Genomic DNA, 19,204 nt, shown 5'->3' on the forward strand with positions numbered 1-19,204 from the left:
ACTTTACTGCTTGCCACCACAAGCACCCTCACAATATTTTATTTCTCACTGAAATGGCATTTCCATAGTACTTGAAAGGTCTGGGAAGCTCTCAACTATCCGAAAAGACAGTTAGAACTGTCACAGTCCTGAGTACTTCACAATCTAGTGTTCAAGGAAATCTTGTAGAAACACAAACATGTTGGATTAAAATATTTCCCTACTTGTTTCTTTATAAACCAGGAAAAGAAATTCTCTATTATCTAACAGAATTGCACAGATAGAACTGAAGGAGGAATCCAGCCTATGTTGTCCTGTACCTTTTTCTTATGGCTGTATCACTAGCCCAGTTAAAACTTTGTTTGATGGCTGATGTGTATCTCTGGTTGATTTAGCATAATTTTTGGGTTTCAGTAATATGGAGATGCCTAATCCCAAGAGCCATTAAGCATATAAATATTTTTAGCTCTAGGTTTGATATATGTCTTTTGGCTGATTAGTTTTCAAAATATGTATTTGTACTTGTGCCAAATAGTCTGCCATTTCCATACAAGCCTCCAGTTTGTACACCAGCACTTTATAAATCTCCAAATAAAATCTTCCATGTTTATTTTTCTTAGAGAGAAAATCCCATTTAACAAGTGTGGGCCTCCTTTCTTTATATGCATTTTTCTATTGAGATGGTATCTGTATTCTTTGTAAGTCACTTTGAGGTATTTTATCATGCAAAGAGAGGAAATAAAAATAATACTAAAAATATATTGCATTTCTACTATGGATTTTATCTACACATAGCTTAAAGTACATAACCATCATTTTTTTGCCTGATGGTACTGGAGAAAGACTAGTGTTATGAGGCTAGGAAGAGGAGAAAAGAGACTTTCCTGGAGTTGCAGTCAATATTTTGTAAGCATCTGATCTGAAGGACACCCACTCCCTTTCTGATAGTGTTTAGTGCCTTCCACTATGTGTGCTTCTTTGAGAGTTTAATTCCTTGAAATAAACTGCGAACGATGTCCTTAAATTGTGTCAGCAGATATTTTATAACATATATAGAGATTTTTTTCTCTCATTTTTATATATGCATTTTGGCTGATCCATTTTCAAAATATCTATTTGCAGTTGTGCCAAATGTAAATTTCTATTTATAAGAAGGTTACTCACCTTCTGGTGCAGGAAGGAGAATATAAAGCCAAAGTAGGAAGGGAAAAGAATGGCACCGGCAGCAGCATCCCTGGTGATCCAGAAGCCAGGCATCAGCCTGGTATTCAGTCAGTGCTCCACAGAGTTGGGATATGAGATCCATCATGGCCTTGATCCTAGTTTTTCAGGCCCTATGCCTTTCCTGAATACCCCAGTAATCACAGAGCACTGGTTATTCCATTCATCCCAGTCCTCACTGGCAGCACCATAGTATATACTCTTGATGCCATGGGCAGTGATGCCTCCAGAGGTAGCTCAGAGCCTTCTCCTTCATTTCTAACATACGTACATGGCTGCACGGAGGCTTCCAGAGGGCCTCCATGCTGCCATGGAAGCAACCATGATTTTATCCTAGGCAACCTGGCTTTAAAATATTTCATCCAGGATATCTTAACAGCATAGCAAGAGCAGGCTTAGAGGCTCTTTATGTTCAAATATTTATGCTTCCTGGGTGAGTCTGGCAAGAAGTGCTGCCAAGTGTACTGTTATCAGTGTCCTATACTGGCTAATTTAAAATTAACTTGGGCACTGCCTACATGAGTCGCAGCAACATATTTGACCGAAACCATCATGACCCTCCAGGCAGGATACCGTGTTCAGGGAGAAGGTGAAGGTGAGATGAATAATTTTTAAAACCTGAGCTACTTCACCAGCTGGAGAGACTGACAGTGTAATTTAGGCAACTGTATAGCAGCACTAGAGAGAGCACCCTCACAAAAGAGGGATGTGAAACAGGAGCCCAACAAACATTTCGTAGAGTACCTACGCTTGGGATGCTGCTGGCAGCTGTGACAAAGGTGAATGGAGGCTGGTGTTTCACGCGTGTTCACAAGGTGCTCAGAGAACTGTGGCCCATAGAGTAAAATTAGGGATCCCTCCCATGATTTCATAGGCAGGACAATAGTTTTCAGGAATTGGCATTTATCAGAAACACTTCTTTGAAAAAAAAACCCAAACACTGAAGAAGTGGGAAAGGAAACTAAAGTGATGTGTGAACTTTCTCAGTTTGTCTACAGAGTTTTCTCTGGGTGTTACTCCAGAATTGGACCCCAATATTTTTGCTTGAGTATTTATTTTTGAATTAAAACTACCATATTAGTGTACAAAGATCAAGGTAAATCATGAAAAGATATCAAGCATCTCGGTGTGTATTTATTTACAGGATTGTTCCAGATGAACACAGACAATTATAAAAGTAATTCACTCATTTCCCAGTGCCTTTCTAGTAATGTACACAGCCATATCAGGGAGAATCTAGCTAAAACGCTTAATCTGGCTTCAGAAGAGAACAAGTTTGGTTCCCTGCTACAGAAATGATCCAGCACATAGGAAATCACAGCTTCTGCTTCTTTATGATTTAAACCTAGTAGAGCCCACTTGGTTTCTGAATCTCTGCTCTGAGACTCCCTGCTCTACCAAACTATGTTTTGTGTTTGAGTAGTGCTCTCCACTCATCTGGCTGCATAACCAACAAACAGTTTCACTTAGACAAGACTGTTTCAGAAGCAGGATGAGTATTAAGAAATTTGCTGTTAAAAGGAAACAAGAAAAAAACGCAAACAAGAAGTTTTCTGGGCAGTCACTCAGTGCCGTACAGGATTATCTCAGGTTTCCAGTTTCCTAGGAACGTAGTAACTTCCCCGTGGGTTGTTTTGTGGGCGGTGTTTTTGAATATATGCTAATTCAGCTTTCCTGACAGTGAGAGGAGCCGTGTCTCAGTTACACAGCTCTCCTGACAGCCGACAGTGGCGAGCGGCTGCTGCAGAGTCGGGCTGGTGGTCCTGACAGGTTCGCTCGCCCTTCCGTCGGGGCCCGTCGGCACAGCCCTGTCGCTTCTGCCACCAGCAGTCGGGCCGACATGTGCCTATGACCATGGAGATGAAGGACTCGGGCAGCGTAGTCCTCACAGCCTACCATCCCCACAGCCCGGCCAGGATACCGGCCATGGAGCAGAGCTTTCTACAGGATATCCCTCCCAGCCATTCACCCGCCAGCAGGTAAAGCCTGAGGGACGGGGACCGGTGCCGTGTCCTGATGTTGTGCCAGTGTTGGACGTGAGGTTTGCTGCCTGTATGACAGCCTGAGAGCATTTGCCGACCACTCGGCCACTTCACGAGCGCTTTGCTGGCGCACATTTCTCGCCTCCAGCGGGGAAGTGATTCAGGCCAGGGCTGCGGGTCAGGGTTGGGAGGGGGGAAACGCGAGTGCTTATTTTAAATCTTGTGAGTCAACAGATCACACCAGTTTCCTGCCCAGGATACTCTCAACAGGACAATCCCCAGGAAAAAAAGTCACGTGAATCAGGCTTCTGCTCAGGTCGTTTAGCACTGTGTTACTGAAAGTGAGATGGCTGGACTGGCTGAGCTTGGCGCTCAGAAAGTTGATTCTGGCTTTGATTTAGAGGATTATTTAATTCCTTCTCCATTCACCAACCAGGTCAGGACCAGTCTCTGCTTTTTCTCTTTTTTTTTTTCCTTTTTTTTTTTTGGTGAAATTGCAGCTGCTGCTTTGCACACCCACACGCACACAGTGGGAGACTGCATAATTAAAAACTGAGTCTAAATTAAGAAAATTCTTTTGTGTTGCAGGAAACGAAGTATTGTCTTAATTAATGCAGTCATGTATATGTTTACCTCCCTGCCCTGTAAGAATGCCTGTATTTGTGCAGTTCAAAAACTAACAATCTGGGCAATATTATTGTTTTAGAAAATCCGATCTTTCTCTCCATGCATGTCTGAGTTTTGCAATTTTCTCCAAAGTGGTATAAAAGTTCATACTGTAAAAAGTTGAAGAAAGTAGGAAATGCTACTTTGTGGCTTGACTGAAAAAATAAGAACTAAAGCCTGAGGAAATAGCAGATGGCATTATACCCAGGAATTAAGTCTGTGTCTTCTCTTAATATAAATGATGAAATTTACTTCATATTGTTTATTTATAGCCCAATAGCTGTTTTGTTTTCAATGTCATTATTTAGATTAGCTACATTTTCCTGTTCTTTGTGTGTTTCCCTGGCTGTCTCATAAAGATAACTCCTTTGTTCTGTTAAACTTGTTTGAGAGCAGTACCAAAATATGCAATTTCGTGTTAAGAAAAGAAACAGTCTGAGTTTTTAGATGCAATAAGAATGGCATTTGCTACTCAAAACTGAGAGCAGTGGTTTGGCATTGGGTTACTAGGGAGCATGCAATTTCTTGCGCTAGGAAGAGCACTAAACTCAATCTCTCTTTAAGTTTGTGAGCAACAGAAATGTGGTGATTTGCTGTTTTTCTTGTAGGTGTGCTAATTGTTTTAAAATGTTCCTGCAGCTTAAGGTCAGGGTGTATGAGGGTTTAAATCACATACATAAATCACATATGTATCACCTACAAAAAGCAGAAGTGCAAATTACAGTTCCTAAAGAAAAAACCAAAGAGGATCCTGGCATTTTGATGGGGAACGTGTTTTGGAAGCTCCTGCCATGAGGAAAAGCCCTATGTCTCTCTATACATTTATATATCCATAAGACTTTGGTGCTGTCTCCCCTTTCTTGTCCTCAACTCCCTGCAGCTGTCTAATAGCAACAGCCCAATTCTGCCATATGGGCAGTCAATGCCCGTGTGAGTTTCCAAAGCCTGTTGAAGAGACGGATTTTATTAACACAGCATGCAGTCCTCTGGAATGTAGAACCCATGAAGGCAAATGCACTGAGTGTTTTAGCAAATGGTAAAATAGGCTCTGGCTTAATCCCTACTTCATCTTCTAAGAACTCTTTCCTGGACTGCATTTTCTGTATAGTTTCCTCTGCCGCCATCCTAATGCAAGAAGTTTTATTATAGATTCTGTATGGTGTTCCTTGATCCCAGGGGCAGCTACCAGCACTATGGCATGCTAACTCCTTAGCTCTCCAGGAAAATTATTCAAAAAATCATGAAAAGAACAGAGGTGTCACCTGTTTTTTGTTTGATAACAAAAGCAGTTGGGACCCATAGCCTGACTTTCCTCTGAAGTCAGCTAGGTTAAGTTAGATGTACTCTAATGAAGTCCATACTTGAAATATATATCTGTGAGAACAGAATGAGTCTTGGATATTAGCCTTTGATTTGATAAACTGCTGACAAGTTCTCTCTCAACGTAGGAATCAAGGTACTTCATTTTCCTTCCTCTCCTCCTAGCATTTCTCTTACTTTAGAGTAATGCACCATTTATATCAGAAGAACAGCTCCACTCACCAGAGCCAGGCTTGGATGTGTCCTCCAGCTGTTTTCTCTTGCAAAAACTTTCACTTTGGGAACCTACTAAGTAGAGGTTTATCACAGAAAGGGGAACCTAATGCAGCCTTATTCGGCATTTAACTGCACTGCTTCCCACCATTGAAAAAGAAACATAAAAAAGAAGGAAAGACTTAAGTAACCATCATGAGCTGCAAAACAAATGAGTAATCTTAAACACTCTTTGCAACCCAGCACAAAGCTAAGAAGCACATGGACACCAAAGCTTACACCAGCAGATGCATCAGACCACTTGTATTCACATCCCTCTGTAACTCTCGAAGGGCCAACCAGGCAGGCTGTGTGCATGTCTAAAACACACTGGCAGCATCAGGATCAGCATGAAGTATAGCAGATGCAAGTATTTTCATTCATAAGCCCAGTGGGTATATACCCCATTATAAATTAGGGGGTATTAGCTGCTGGGCTCTAAGGGGAACGGGCAAAAATTTGCTTTAGTTAGTTTGAATGGAAGGTGCATCAGTGCGCAAGGAAGGATAGAGAATTCATAGAAGTAATGAAAGGGAAACCTGGATGAAAGTTTGACTGCATAGTGATGCCATCACCAATCTGCAAAGGAGAAATCTAGCTTCCAAATGTAATTTTGGATAACATCAATAAAAAGGTTAAGAAGAGGGACCACAAATTCCAGCCATTCTCCAGAACAAGAGTTCATCCAGGGGACTAAAGATAGCAGTACTTAAACATCTTTGCCTCAGCGATCCATATTGTTCAATTATATCTTTCTCCTTTTTTTGCATCTTGCGGACTTACTTAACCAGTTCTATACATGGGGTGAGCCCTGAAAACTGCACTGTTGAATTTCCTAGAGGTCCAGGAGAATTCTCCAGCAAAACTTCCCTTTAATTCTGCTAGTGTAACTAGCAAATTCATTTTCCATTTTTCTCATGTAATATTAAGGTCCCTTTCCTTTGCTTGCCATCTGCTTATCATGATTGTAGTTGTTGATAGCATTTATTTTGGCCATATCTTTTTTTTTTTTTTTTATTTATTGCTTGTAAGAACAAGGTGTTGGGGAGATCTCTGGTTTTTTTGCTTGGCAGTCAGGCTAACTCTATAGCATATGAGTATAGTGGGAAAGATTGCTGTTCTTGTGGGACGCTCATTATTCTTTTTTAATTCCACTTATTAGAACACAGATGTTACAAGTACCAGTACCAAAGACACTGGAATATCACACTACCACTTTCAATACAGATACTATCTCCATGCAAAGGTGAAAGTGCTGATTTATGTTATATAATGGTGAACTTTCCCATCCTCATTTCAGAGAATGAAGGACTTTGTAGTTGTGCATAAATACTGCTCCTGGATTATATAGAGGAAAAGCGGGGCCATGGCCATATGTCTTCCTCACATCCCCTTTTTATCCTGTTAGGAGAATCTAGGAGGAGTTATTCCTGTGCTCAGAGGAAACAGGCATGACCTCTATGCCAAATGGCCAGCGAGCTCTCTAAGGTAATTATGCAATTAGGGGAAGACAAAGCATTCCTAAGTGAGTCATGCTTAAGCTTTCCTTGACTCCAGTATAAGACTTACTAAGTTCCTCAGCCAGTTTGCTACTAGCATATCTACCAGCAAAGAACTCATCCTGCACTGCAAATCACAGATACTTTCACTGCAATGAGTGGCTGTTGCTAATGGGTGCATGAAATAAGAATCAGAGGAAAGAAAATGCACATTCATGAGCTTAGTTCCTGCTGAATGGGATTAGAGCAGTTTTTAAAGTGCACATCAACCTTTTTATACATGGAACAGCCTCTGTAATCAATACTCATGCAAAGAGCAGCATATATACTACCAAACCTAGGAGCCTGCTACATAGGTAAAGGGCAAAGTGGATTTCAGCACCGTTGTTCAACGCAGCCAAGACCCCTTATTAGCTTCTTCCCTAGTCGACTGCAAGTCTGGTACTTCCAGTTTTTTCAGAGAAATGCCTTTCCAATCTCTTTACATTCAGCATGTCTCCCTCCTACTGTCGGAGGGGTGACTTTCAGGCAGACAACACTATACTGTAGAGTCAAAAAAGAATAATTTCTGTATTGATTGAAAGATACTGTGTTGATTGAGTTACCTGCTGGCAGCTTCCAGGATCTCTGCTCTCCAGATCTAAGACTTGCAGATTTGGGGCCAATATTAAAGTCATTACACTTTACATTTTAGAAGAATGGCACCAGATTGTTTTGTAATATTCATTCCCCCTTGCAAGCCCCAAGATACTACAAAAATATGTGAGGCTGAGGTAAAGTGTCCTGAAATTATGACTGCGTCCCTGGAAGGAATGTAACTGGAGGAGGAGCCTTTATGCACCAAAATTTGTTTTGTGACAAGAGGATCTGTGTGAGTTCAGGTTTTACCCCAACAGAAGCAGATTTTATCATACTGAAGTGAGGTCTGTATACCCTGAGGCTGGGTGATCTGGGTTGGATTTCTGTCAGCGCTGATTGAGCGGCTCCTCTGCTCAGTTATATACAAATGATGTCAAGAATGTCTTCTTAGTGATGCAGGATAAACAACCTTAACTATTTTGCATATTTATCTCACTCTACCATAAACTTCCCCAGAAGACAAAAATAAAAATCTGGCTCCTTTTTCATAGTAAATCTTGGCATAACTGGGATCTCTTGCAGTAATTTGGACTCAAAACCTATGAAATTAAAGTTTTAAAATGTACTAAAACTGGTCAAAGAAAATCCCACAGATCAGTAGTCTTGGAAAAGACTGCATTGTCACCAACTGGGCCAAAAATAAATTTTGTGGAAAAAAAGCTTTTTACAACTTATAAAAGCTTTCTAAAATATTATTTTTAAAGCATATTTTTATAGATGCTAAGAATGATAATTCTTAATGAAATATTTACCAAGAGGATGCATATAAATAAGTCAGACAATAGTAGACATGCTTTTCCTGTAGGTTTTAGAAATACTTACAGCACGTCCTCTGGGAGCCACACTGAGGAATGTAGTATTTATAGCCAGCTCCTCATATTATGGTTGAAACTAGAGTTGGCTTCTCTGGTTTCTTTTTAGTTTGGTGCTCCTGCTGCTCTCCTGGTACCTCCATATGTAGAGCTAATGAAAAACATCTGGCCCTGTCTCTTTGATCATTTTGTTTGGCTGAGCATTTAGCCAGCTGCCCCATTCATTTTTAACTAAGTCACTTATCTCTGATTACACGAGGGTTGGAGTTGCCTGCAAGAAAGGGTAGGACCTGAGAGCCCTGTGTGCCCTACAGAGACACATTCAGATTGCATCTGGCAGTCTGACAGCACTGGCATAACAAACTGTCAGGAATCAAGAACCTTAATGTTATTTTTGCATGGGATATCAGAATAATTCAGTGCAAAAGTGCAGAAAATGTGCAGTGGTGGCAACTGGAAGACCCAGCTATGGAGTAATAGTAAAAGTCTAGAACAGTATCCGAAAAGCATCTGGTTAGTACTGTACAAATATAGAATCGGATCCTGAAATAGTGCAGAGTATCCACAGCAAACAATCAAGCTAACATCCTGGATTTTGGCTAGCCACAGTACAGCAGCCACTTGGCCTGCTGCGGTGCTTTGCTCTAGCTGACCGGGCAGAGTAAGCCCAGCTGGTAACACATCCTCCTTAAGGGCAGGACCATGCTCTGTGTGGCTATCAGGTGCCACCGTGGTGGGTGCATTAAAACAGCACAGGAGGGAAACCCAGGGAATATTGCCCAGGTTCACATCCCAAGGTGGTGACTGAAGCCCAGGCATCCTACCCAGCATTTTGGTCCCTTTTCCTGGTTGCTGCTTTCTGTCTTGGTTGAAACTGACTCATTCCATCTGGGTTTTCCAAGTCCTGTTGTATGTGCCAGGGACTCAGAAGAGGGAGACAAAAAAAGGATGTGAGGGGTTGGGGTTGGAAAGAGGGGAGTAAAGGAGAAGAGAAGAAGGACCACATTCACAGGTATGTGACCTGATTCTCCTTGAGTGCAAATAAAAGGAGCTGGAGTCAGAAAATAATTTACAGTTGGGCCTCAATCCCATCAGAGACATGGGTTTTGGAATGGCATTTAATTGGTGATTTTGAAGTCAAAACATGAAATGTTTTAAAAAACAGTTTGTTTGAAAAAGTGCCCTATTACCCTGAAGGACTATTTCAGCAGAAATCAACAGAAGTGCTTGAGCTGGCATCCCTTGTAATTAATGCAAGGAAAAGACTGATGATCTGTGAGGGCTCCCTCATCTCTGTAATTCATTTTTTCCCCTGCCTGCATCCTAACTTTCTAGACACTCTCATAGTCTTCAAGGAGAGTGGAACAAACACAGGAGCAAGGAGCCTATTATCAACTTGTTCGTTTAAAGACAGTTATGTTTTCTTATTTAGGATGCTATGTGTAATACTCACTATTCTAAATCTGTGGGATTTTTGGATTTGTAAAATCATCTAGTTTAGGATGGACGTATGTTGGACATTTAGGCAGAAGAAGGCTCAACAAAATAGAGACGGAAATCTGTTACTAAGTATTGCTGTTATTTAATTTCCATCTGAGGACTATACAAGCCTTTTATAGCATCTCGTTGTACAGAAGGTGCTCTGAGCAAATAATAAGCAAAATAATGACCATAAGTCTTTTTGTGGACGGTAGAAGAGCCCTACCAGAGAGAGACATAGGGTAGTATATGTGGAAAACCTGTATCAGATGTAGAAATCCAGCTGGGTTTACATCATTTACTGGGTGAAAGACAAGTAAAGCAAGAGGCAAGTCAGAGAACTGTGTTTTAAACACCTGAGTGAAACATCAGGACATCAGACATTGGGTCACTCTCAGAATTTGCTACCAAAGGTGGAGAAGCTATAGAGCTGTAAGTCCTCATATTTCACCACAGTTAATCAAAAAAATATTAGCTTCCCAATAGTCAGATTTGGGCAGGGAATAATAAATTTATAAAGGCCTCACAGAGTAGGATGTTCCTAGCTAACTACAACCCTGCAGGCATCATAGAGTCTGCAGTTACCCAGACTCTGGGGTAGTCAATGCAAACTCTAGGTATGGCACCAGAGAGCATCCTCACCATCTCTTTCTCTGGCTAATAAAAGCTCAGAACAAATATCATTCAAGCTTATTTCCCAGCCTGGTGATGATCATACCTATTGGTCAAGAAGAAATTTAAAGGTGAGAGTGACAAATCCTTTTTAAGGTTAACATTACTAGAAGAGCAAGAACTGGATAGTTGTATCAATCTAATATGAAGTGCTCTGTCTTTTTTTCTATTCTAGTCTAATAAAAGGTCAATAATAAATCTTGCAGTGAAACATTGAGTGGGTTGTGAGCCTTGTTTATACACATGAACTGAATTAATGGACACTGAGGTGTAGTAATGAAGGTTTTACCTCTGAATTCAGTAGAAATGGAATCACATCAGAACTCAGATCTTTTTGTCAATAACTTTGCTTACAGGGCATGATCTGATTATGCTAACTCTTCTCTCAGCTCAGGCTGACTTCCTCTTTAATAGTATTCTTGCAGAATAGGACACCAGTATGAAGTCTTAGATAATTAAAACATAACAGTGACTAGACCTGCCTTCCTTTTGTAATACTTCTCTCCGTTCCTCAAATATTTTGAAAACTTGAGTTTTAAACATTTATCTGGATTTATCAGAGATTATTATAAAATCTTTATTGTAGTTACAGGTGATACATGGAGCAGGGGAGCCTAGGGCATTCTCTAAAGATGTTTTTTTCAGGCTTGGATGTCCTTGACCATTTCTAGGCCAGATGGTGCCCATATCGTGCATGTGCAAGGAAATGAAAGGAAACAGGGAGTTTATCCTGATGAACAGAGACAAGGAAAGCCTTTGTACTCAAGCTGAAACAGGATTTCATATTAGAAGTGCTCACTTTTGGAGAGAGGGTTGGCAGAAGGAAGCTGGGACAGCTAGCCAAGCACAGGAGAGGGGTCTTTGGAATAAGTGGGAATCTTTTGTTGTCTGCTGAAACAATTGTGTCCACTTTGTGTAAGGTCTTTCTTACATCTTTCACTCAGAGGACACATTTCGCCATAAGCTCCAGTGATCTGCTGCAGTCCTTTGATGCTGTCTTGCTTGCTTGCTTTTTTCCCTTCTTCTTTCTTTCAATTAGCAAAAGCTACTAAACCACAGGAATGTAAGGATAACATTACTGGGACTGTGAAGTTTCTGAAGATACTCATTTATTCTAATTTATGTGTGTGTGTACAAAACATGCAGGTCCACAAATGGAGGATGAAACTTAAGGTTACCCACGTGTCATTGACAATTCACAGAGTATATTGCAAACATTAGAATTACTTATCCCACAAGTCAAATATTAACTGGAAGTTTCTTCAAGTATATTTGTTCAAACCATCTCTTGCTTGTGACAAAAAGTAGCAATTAGAAATAAATAAACAAGGGAACCTACTACACCACTTTTTGAAAAACCTTCTTCATTGTATAAGACCTCCATGTTCTGTATTTAGGAAGCACACCACAGACTTTTGGGAGGTACATTGTTTCTGCATCTATATTGTGTGGCCAAAATGCATTTCATCATTAGTGGACTCCAGCTCTTACAGCTTTTTTTAACTACTGAATTTGTTTTATAAGATTTTGCTAAGCGAGGCCTGAAGTTAACTGCACCATACTCAGCAATGCAGTAAGACTGTGCAAACCAAACCAGCTTGCTTCAGTCTACAGTGAACACAAGTAAATCTGTAATTAATTACAGTACATGCCATGCAACAATGAGTCACTGGTTTCACGTAATCGCTCATTTGTACGTGGAGTTACTGTCACAGGATGTCCTTGGAGGCTCATTTTCTCTTTCCACATTCAAACATGGGGTATGATATCCATGTGGATAATGAGATTGTCAATAATTAACACCATTAGTGCTATCAAGAATTGTAAAAGATATAGTAAGTTATAATTTTCAGAGTTAACCATCTTCTACTTACATGGAGACTTAATGAAGCAATAAAGATGTGTATTGCTTTTTTATTTCACAGTCTTTTTTTTTGTTGCTCTCAAACACAGGACACCGGAATTTATTTGCTCTTGGTATTTAAGGTCCAGCTGTGATGTCTGTATTCTGATACCTACTGAAAATCTGCATTACAGGCAAAAAGGAACCAAATAAAGCAATGAGAAAAAAATAAAACCAAAAAAGGTTCAGTCTGACATCATATGGTTTTAACAGCAAGAGAGTTAATTTGTGGCTTTAGTGAATTTCACAATTACAACATAATGATTGCACACAGAAATTCAGAATATACTTTTATAGGGTGGCTGCAGGAAAATCTGACCTCCCTCTGCCTGTGTCCAGGAGCTGTACAGCTGCATTAGCACAGAATTTTGCCCAAGCCACCAAGCAGTCACAGTGATGCACTACCACAACTATAGGGCTTCTGGCCCCGGGGAGCCTGAGTCCAGCCCACTGACATGGCTGGAGGTGAAAACTTGAAGGCTGGAATTCAAAGTGTTTGGACTAATGCTTCAGGACTGATAAGGAAAAAAAAAAAAAGGGTGTGTGTTTTTCTGAGCAGGCCACTCTGCTGATTAATAGGTTAGGCTGGGTATTTTCAGGTCTAGAGGTGTAAACAGGTATAAAGTTACACTGCACTTTTCTCAAATACTTTGCAGCCTGGAGGGGAAGCTTCACCCAAGTTACCTGAACCATAGTAAAATATCTTGTTCATTTGTGTAAATCAGATTCCTGCCAGAGCAAAGCCCATGAAAAAGGTGTGGTGCTTATGATATTCACTTAGAAAAGCTTACTGACAACATTATGAAAGTATTCATCATCTGAATGCCTGCAGACTACAGTAGAATAATTAAGGGTACAGCAGGGATCCAGATCTAGTTCTGATGAATAAATTCAAAGAACATTTTAAATTTTTATTAGGTTAGATTTTTTTTCCCTCTAGCTTAGCTAATCCATCTGAAGAGTAGAGTTTTGATTTTCCAGGAGAAGCGAGCTTAAAATATCTTCTGTTTCTTAAACAATTGTTAGGCCAGTTAGCATCTGAATGTCCATTAGAATCTCTTTTCTAATTAAATTTCATCAGCTGGATTATGTTGGATTATGTATGGATTATGATTATGTTCAGAGGCTGAATTGAGCCACACTCAAACACTGTAAATAAGGTTTATAACCTTTATTCTTGAGCTGTCAGTTCAGAATTCAAATTCTTTGGTTTCTGAATCATGTCATGGCATTGATCCAGAGCTTCAGTTACACTGAAAAAAACATTGACCACTGCAAAAGTGGGTGGAAAAACATCATTCAGCAGTCAGCTGGGTATATCTGCTGAAAGTATGTCTGTAATTTTGTGAAGGAGATGGTGTTACTAAGAACAGATTGGTTTCTGAGACTGCCTTGAACCCAGCCAGCTGTAGTTAAACCCTCAAAGGCTGACAAAGTGCATTCCTAATTATATCAGTGGAGTGGACAGCTAGATAAAGTTACCTCCTTTGAGTCTATTGGTGACGAGTTTCCATCTCTGACATAGATTTTGTATTTATCCAAACCAAAGGGGATCTCAGGCTGTGGAACAACAGGAGTGACCCAAACACTGACATGGTACATGTCTGTGGGGCTACCCTAAAGCCCACAGATAGGCCCATCCCATGAATTCACTGGACATAGCAGTAGTGATAACATTTAATAGGCAAACTTTGAAGACTTTGAATAAATTTAAACTTAGTACAGCATTCATCTTTGAAATTAAGTACAGAAATTTGCACCAGGTACCAGAAACAGACAATAAAATAATAGAAAATAAAGTGGGAAGAGTATTTCTGATATCTTTAGACAAAACACACATTTATGGCTTTGGCCATCTTCACGGGATCTTAAAACATTGACTGACATCAGTATACTTAAGCAATTGGTATAGCTGATCATAATAAGCTCAGTATTTATTTTTCTATACTTTTCTATGATCTATATTTAGTTAAAAACTTAATACCACTTTTCTGTCATTTCTAACTACCTGTAAAATGAGTAATGCCCTATAATGTGGCTGTAGCAGACCAAATTTATCATCCTCTGAAGATCACTTGAACACAATGAGTAGGTCTCAGGGATAAACAATGAACAACACATACTATGTACAGTGAGGGCAGTGACATATTCTTACAGAAGGGGGGGAAACCTCTTAATCTTTAATATCCATTTTACATTTGATGAAAAGAGTTTGCTCATTTTGCAAAACTGCTGCATTTTATGTATCGGAGACATAACGAAAAATCCTGTTTGCTTAAGCTAACATTTCTGCCACCGTTGCCCTTTCTCACACTTAAACCATGCTACCTAAAGCCAGAGAGACAATACAGTGCTCTGTACATGACACCTGGAAAATCCTGTTTAGAGTTACGTGGTGTGATGGGCCAATCAGATAAGTCACATCTATAGAGAGGATATGTTTGGTTTAACGGTTGAACTGTGGAGGCTAGAGAGTTGAATCTTTGGGGTAATTGACATCTCACCACAATTAAGGTCAGATTAAAACTCCTCCTGGTGACAGTAGGCTTTGGGCTTGCCTCTAAAGATCTGGAGGTCCTGTGTCAGTACTCTGCAACCAACTGTACCTTTGATACGTGTTGCAGCGCTTCTTTTTGGTCATTTATCCTATTCACTCCATTGTCTTGTTTAGAAACTCTTAAATTCCACATGGATATGAATCAGTTATTGAATTTCTCTGTAATTACACTTCTTTTGAATCCACTTTGTGAATTTACTGGACTTTGATAAAAAACAATAAACTTAGCCAAAAGCTACTGAACTACACAGGAAAGATAATTGAGTGGGGCAATTCTGTAACAGTCACTCATGATGGAAAAATTTAGCAAGTTCAATGAGATATTTTTCCCTTTAGATTCATCACAGTCACTTTTTTGGATTGCCCTCAGAGAAATATACTTACAAATGGAAATATTATCACAAGTTAGCACTGGACCCCAAAATCCAAACAAAACAATGAAGCAACACAGACTTTCCTTCCTATTCTGATTGCATCACTGCAACCACTGCAAAATAAAGGGATTTTGTTTGAAAAAACTTCCTTCTGTGTTTTTTACGGTGCTATGTGTCTGCATTCCTGGTCATTTGTATGCTTGATTAGCTGAAATCAAATACAATGAAGCAGATCTCCACACAGCTATAAAAACTCCAGATGAGCAATACTAACAGCAAAAAAATATTCTGCCTTGCAATCTTCATAAGAATTGCTGTGCAGAAAGCAGAAGAGCTGACTCAAAATCATGTATGTGCTTTTCCTTCATCTTATTCTGTAATTATTTATCTGCTCTGAAGTTTGCTCTTTAGCAGACTTCAAATAGCCTTGTGAACAGGTAACAAAGGATGTACTGTTTGTGTCTCTGCCTCATGCACAGCAATCCTCTGGCCGGCAGCTGGAAAGAAACAGATAGATTTTAAGGAATTCTGTAAGTATCAAGCTGTGGGATTTTTTTTTCCTCTACTGGTGACGTTCTTTGTGCTTTTGGTATTAGTTTTGACTTTTGATGAGTTGGTCTTCTGTGGTTTTGGAATGAGTCCTGTGAATTTTAAGAATGGGGAAGGTGTTTTGGTCTTTGTAGTTGATGTTGCACGTTCTAGAGATGAATCATTGAATTGAGTCTGATTATAAATATATATAGATATAATTTTAGGTGCCTGAGATAAGAAGATTGGTGGAGATTTATATCATCCTGTCTGTATTTTCAGAATGTGTAGCTTATGTAAAGATAAAATTAACCAGTACAGCACAAATCAGAACCCTAACCAATAAAACTTCCAATCATCAAAGGAACCTAAAGGAATTCAGAAGAAAACTCAAAATTTAAGGATTAAGTGGCAATTAGTTAAGGAAATCAGAAGTACATAAGTAAAAAAGAAACTGTACCTAAGATCTACTTTAACGACAGTAATGCTTTCATGCCTTTGCTGAGCAGATGAGGAGTTTTTTTGCATTTGCCTTGTTGTCGACAAAAACTTAGCTAGTCGTTCTTTGAAGATGAGAAATGTTTGACAGCATTGCAAGAGATCTTGCTGAGTAGATACACTTTTCCATTACTAAGTAGTAAAGTGACAGACAGACTGAAACCATGATGAAAGTAGATGAAAGATCATACAAAATTCTTTAGCTGAAGCTTATTCTTGAATTCAGTGTTTTGTTTTGATGTGGTGCTTTATTTAAATTACTGATTTAATCATGCACTTGTTGAAATCAAAGCTGTTGAAAAGTTCTCTGATTGGATTATGTGGAAAAGAAAGTTGGTGACTAGAATATTGAATAGGGATTGTTGAAATTGCTACTCAGAACTAAACAAGTAATTGAAACAGACTGATGTCACTAGGCGGTTCCCCGAAGGCAGAAAATACATGTTTATACCAGATATGATAGAAGTTTTTTGAAAGGTCAGGTCTGTACATTTCTGTGATGCAACCCTTGAAATCCCTTACTACATGATTTACTACACTGTATTTGAGTTTTGAACTGCTATCCTATACAATATGTAAATAGGAAAGTCCTGCTTCCTCGGGTATTTATGGTAAGAGAGTAGGTTCTTGGTTAGCTGTGACCTCATGCTACGATCCAGTGTTTGCCTCACAGAAATGAAATTAGTTTATTTTGCATGAAAAAAGCAATCAGATAATATCTTGAGTAGAAAGTCTTGACTTATACACTGGTACTGTCTGTACCATAGAAAGTTTTATGGTTTACTGTATTTCTAAGTACTTCGAACACTTTTTGATGTACAGGCTGGTTTAGCCCTAATGACAAGACAAATGAGAGCAGCTCTATGGCTTCCCTGAGTTGCTGTAGTTGTCTAATTTTCATTGGACGCAAACTTAAGCATAAACTTATTCTTAATAGCACTTGCCCTGTGTTTCCTCCAGTGTTTGCTGGGCCTGATTCACACATTATTATTATTATTCTGTTTCAAATAGAAATGTTCTGTATACAAAATTTTTGACAAAAATTTGTCATAGATAGACACCTGGGGGAATTAATTGCATTGTCCAGTTGCTCATGAAGAACAAACTCAGGCAACTTCTAAGCTTGACTGCAGGATGTGCCAGAGGGTGCTCTGAGGCACTCCTGATCCATTTCCCAGCTCAGATCATTGCCTCAAAGTGTTACATTGAAGGCAAAAAACTTTCCCTGACAGTTTTCGCAGATGTAGTTCTGTGGTGAATGTATGGACAGAAAGTGTAGGGAAACCAAACAAAATACCTGCCCATAGACTCCTGTACTGCCTGAAGCTGTGAAAACTGCACCTATGTGAGCATTTTCTGGAGGAAACTTTAGAGGACTGGGCAGTTCACAAATGCAAAATGGCTTAGTTTCAGTTTGTTCCTTGTTTGATCAAAGGATCAAACCAAGGAACTGAATTCCAACCAGGATCACAGGTGCTTTTCTGGTAGTCATCTATCTCCAAACTGCTTTCTTTCCCTCCTAGTCTATGAGGACTCAGAATCACAAGCAAGTTGCAATGAAAAAATAAGCCGCCACTTGCACTATGAGCTTTTATAACTGTTCAGGAACCTGCTCTTAGCATGTGGCAAATAAAAAATAACTAGGCTTTTACTTCTTTCGTGGCAGAATTACTCTGAACTATGCCGCATTTGCCGTGAACTAAACTTTAACATGACAGTTAACATAACTTGGTTTTCAACCAGGAACTTTTCCAGCAGTAGCAATAATATTATTTTTCTTATTTCTTAAAATTATATTCATTTGAAACTCCTTTTCCTGGACCAACAGAACTCCATAACTGCACCTAAGAAAGAAATTTTCTTGGGTGATACATAGATATAAAATAAAGGGGCATTAGTCCTTCCTCCTGTTTCCACCACCAACTTCTGAGATAGGAAAATCCATGTTTCCTGAAAGTTCCAGTCCGTGGTAGTCATCTGTCAGCTTCTTAAATAACAACACAGCATCAAGCATCCTCACTAAAATGATAATGAAGTGAAATTTCATTTACATTGACCAATTCATTGAGATTATCATTTATCAGTGCAGGACCCACAGCACAAAAAACTTTGAGAAGGAAAGCTCTTTGAGAACATGTGTTAAGTTCATTTAAAATTTCTCTCCAAGACCAGGGGAAGATTAATGCTGTCATGGAAGCAAAGGCCTGGCGCCTCTGTCAGCTCCTTTTTCAGTTGCCTGAATGTTAAAATGATCACAGAAATTTCCTCTTAAGTCTCACTGCACAACCCACATGCATGCACAGCTCCAACAAAATGATGGCTGCAGCCCGCACAGAAGTACCCCTAACCTGCCTGGCAGCCAGCTGGCTTGCCCTAATCCAGGCTCTGAGGCTTGGACTTGAGCCCAGACTGTTCTGTCTTGAGAGTCAGCAGTGCCAGCAGTGCAGAGTTTGAGGCGCGTGTCCCTCCTCGGCTTTGTGTAGGAAAGTGTCTCCAACTAGAATAGCTTCCAGTCAACCAGCGCTCAGTTTCAAAAACATCCATGTAAAAGCTGGCATCTGCACAAATCACAGGTCTGAGGAAGTTCTGGAGATAGTTGTAATAGTGCTGGAAATGAAAAAGTGGAAAGCCAGGAGCTTGTTTAAAAAAAAACAAAGCAGCAAATAGAGTTTGATTTTCTTCCCATTGCCTTCTGGCAGGTGACCTCAGTGGATGCATGAGTGCTGAGCACTACTCCAGTTCAGTTTGAACCCAGTTTATAAACAGGCAGAGAGCTGTCTTCCATTGATACCGCTCAGACATCCCACTTGCCACAATCCCCCA

At 39.8% G+C, this 19,204-nt stretch overlaps 1 protein-coding gene across 1 annotated transcript in view; it reads left to right on the forward strand.

Moving 5' to 3' along the window:
* Positions 1 to 2,875: 2,875 nt before the first annotated feature.
* Positions 2,876 to 19,204, forward strand: part of ARHGAP28 (Rho GTPase activating protein 28) — a 76,422-nt gene continuing 60,093 nt past the window's right edge. The window contains exon 1 of the mRNA XM_064656515.1: positions 2,876 to 3,179. Coding sequence (XP_064512585.1) covers positions 3,049 to 3,179 — 131 coding nt within the window. The 5' untranslated portion in view covers positions 2,876 to 3,048. The remainder of the gene's footprint in view (positions 3,180 to 19,204) is intronic.

This window comes from Pseudopipra pipra, chromosome 1 (assembly GCF_036250125.1).
Source record: "Pseudopipra pipra isolate bDixPip1 chromosome 1, bDixPip1.hap1, whole genome shotgun sequence".
Classification (NCBI taxonomy): Eukaryota; Metazoa; Chordata; class Aves; order Passeriformes; family Pipridae; genus Pseudopipra; species Pseudopipra pipra.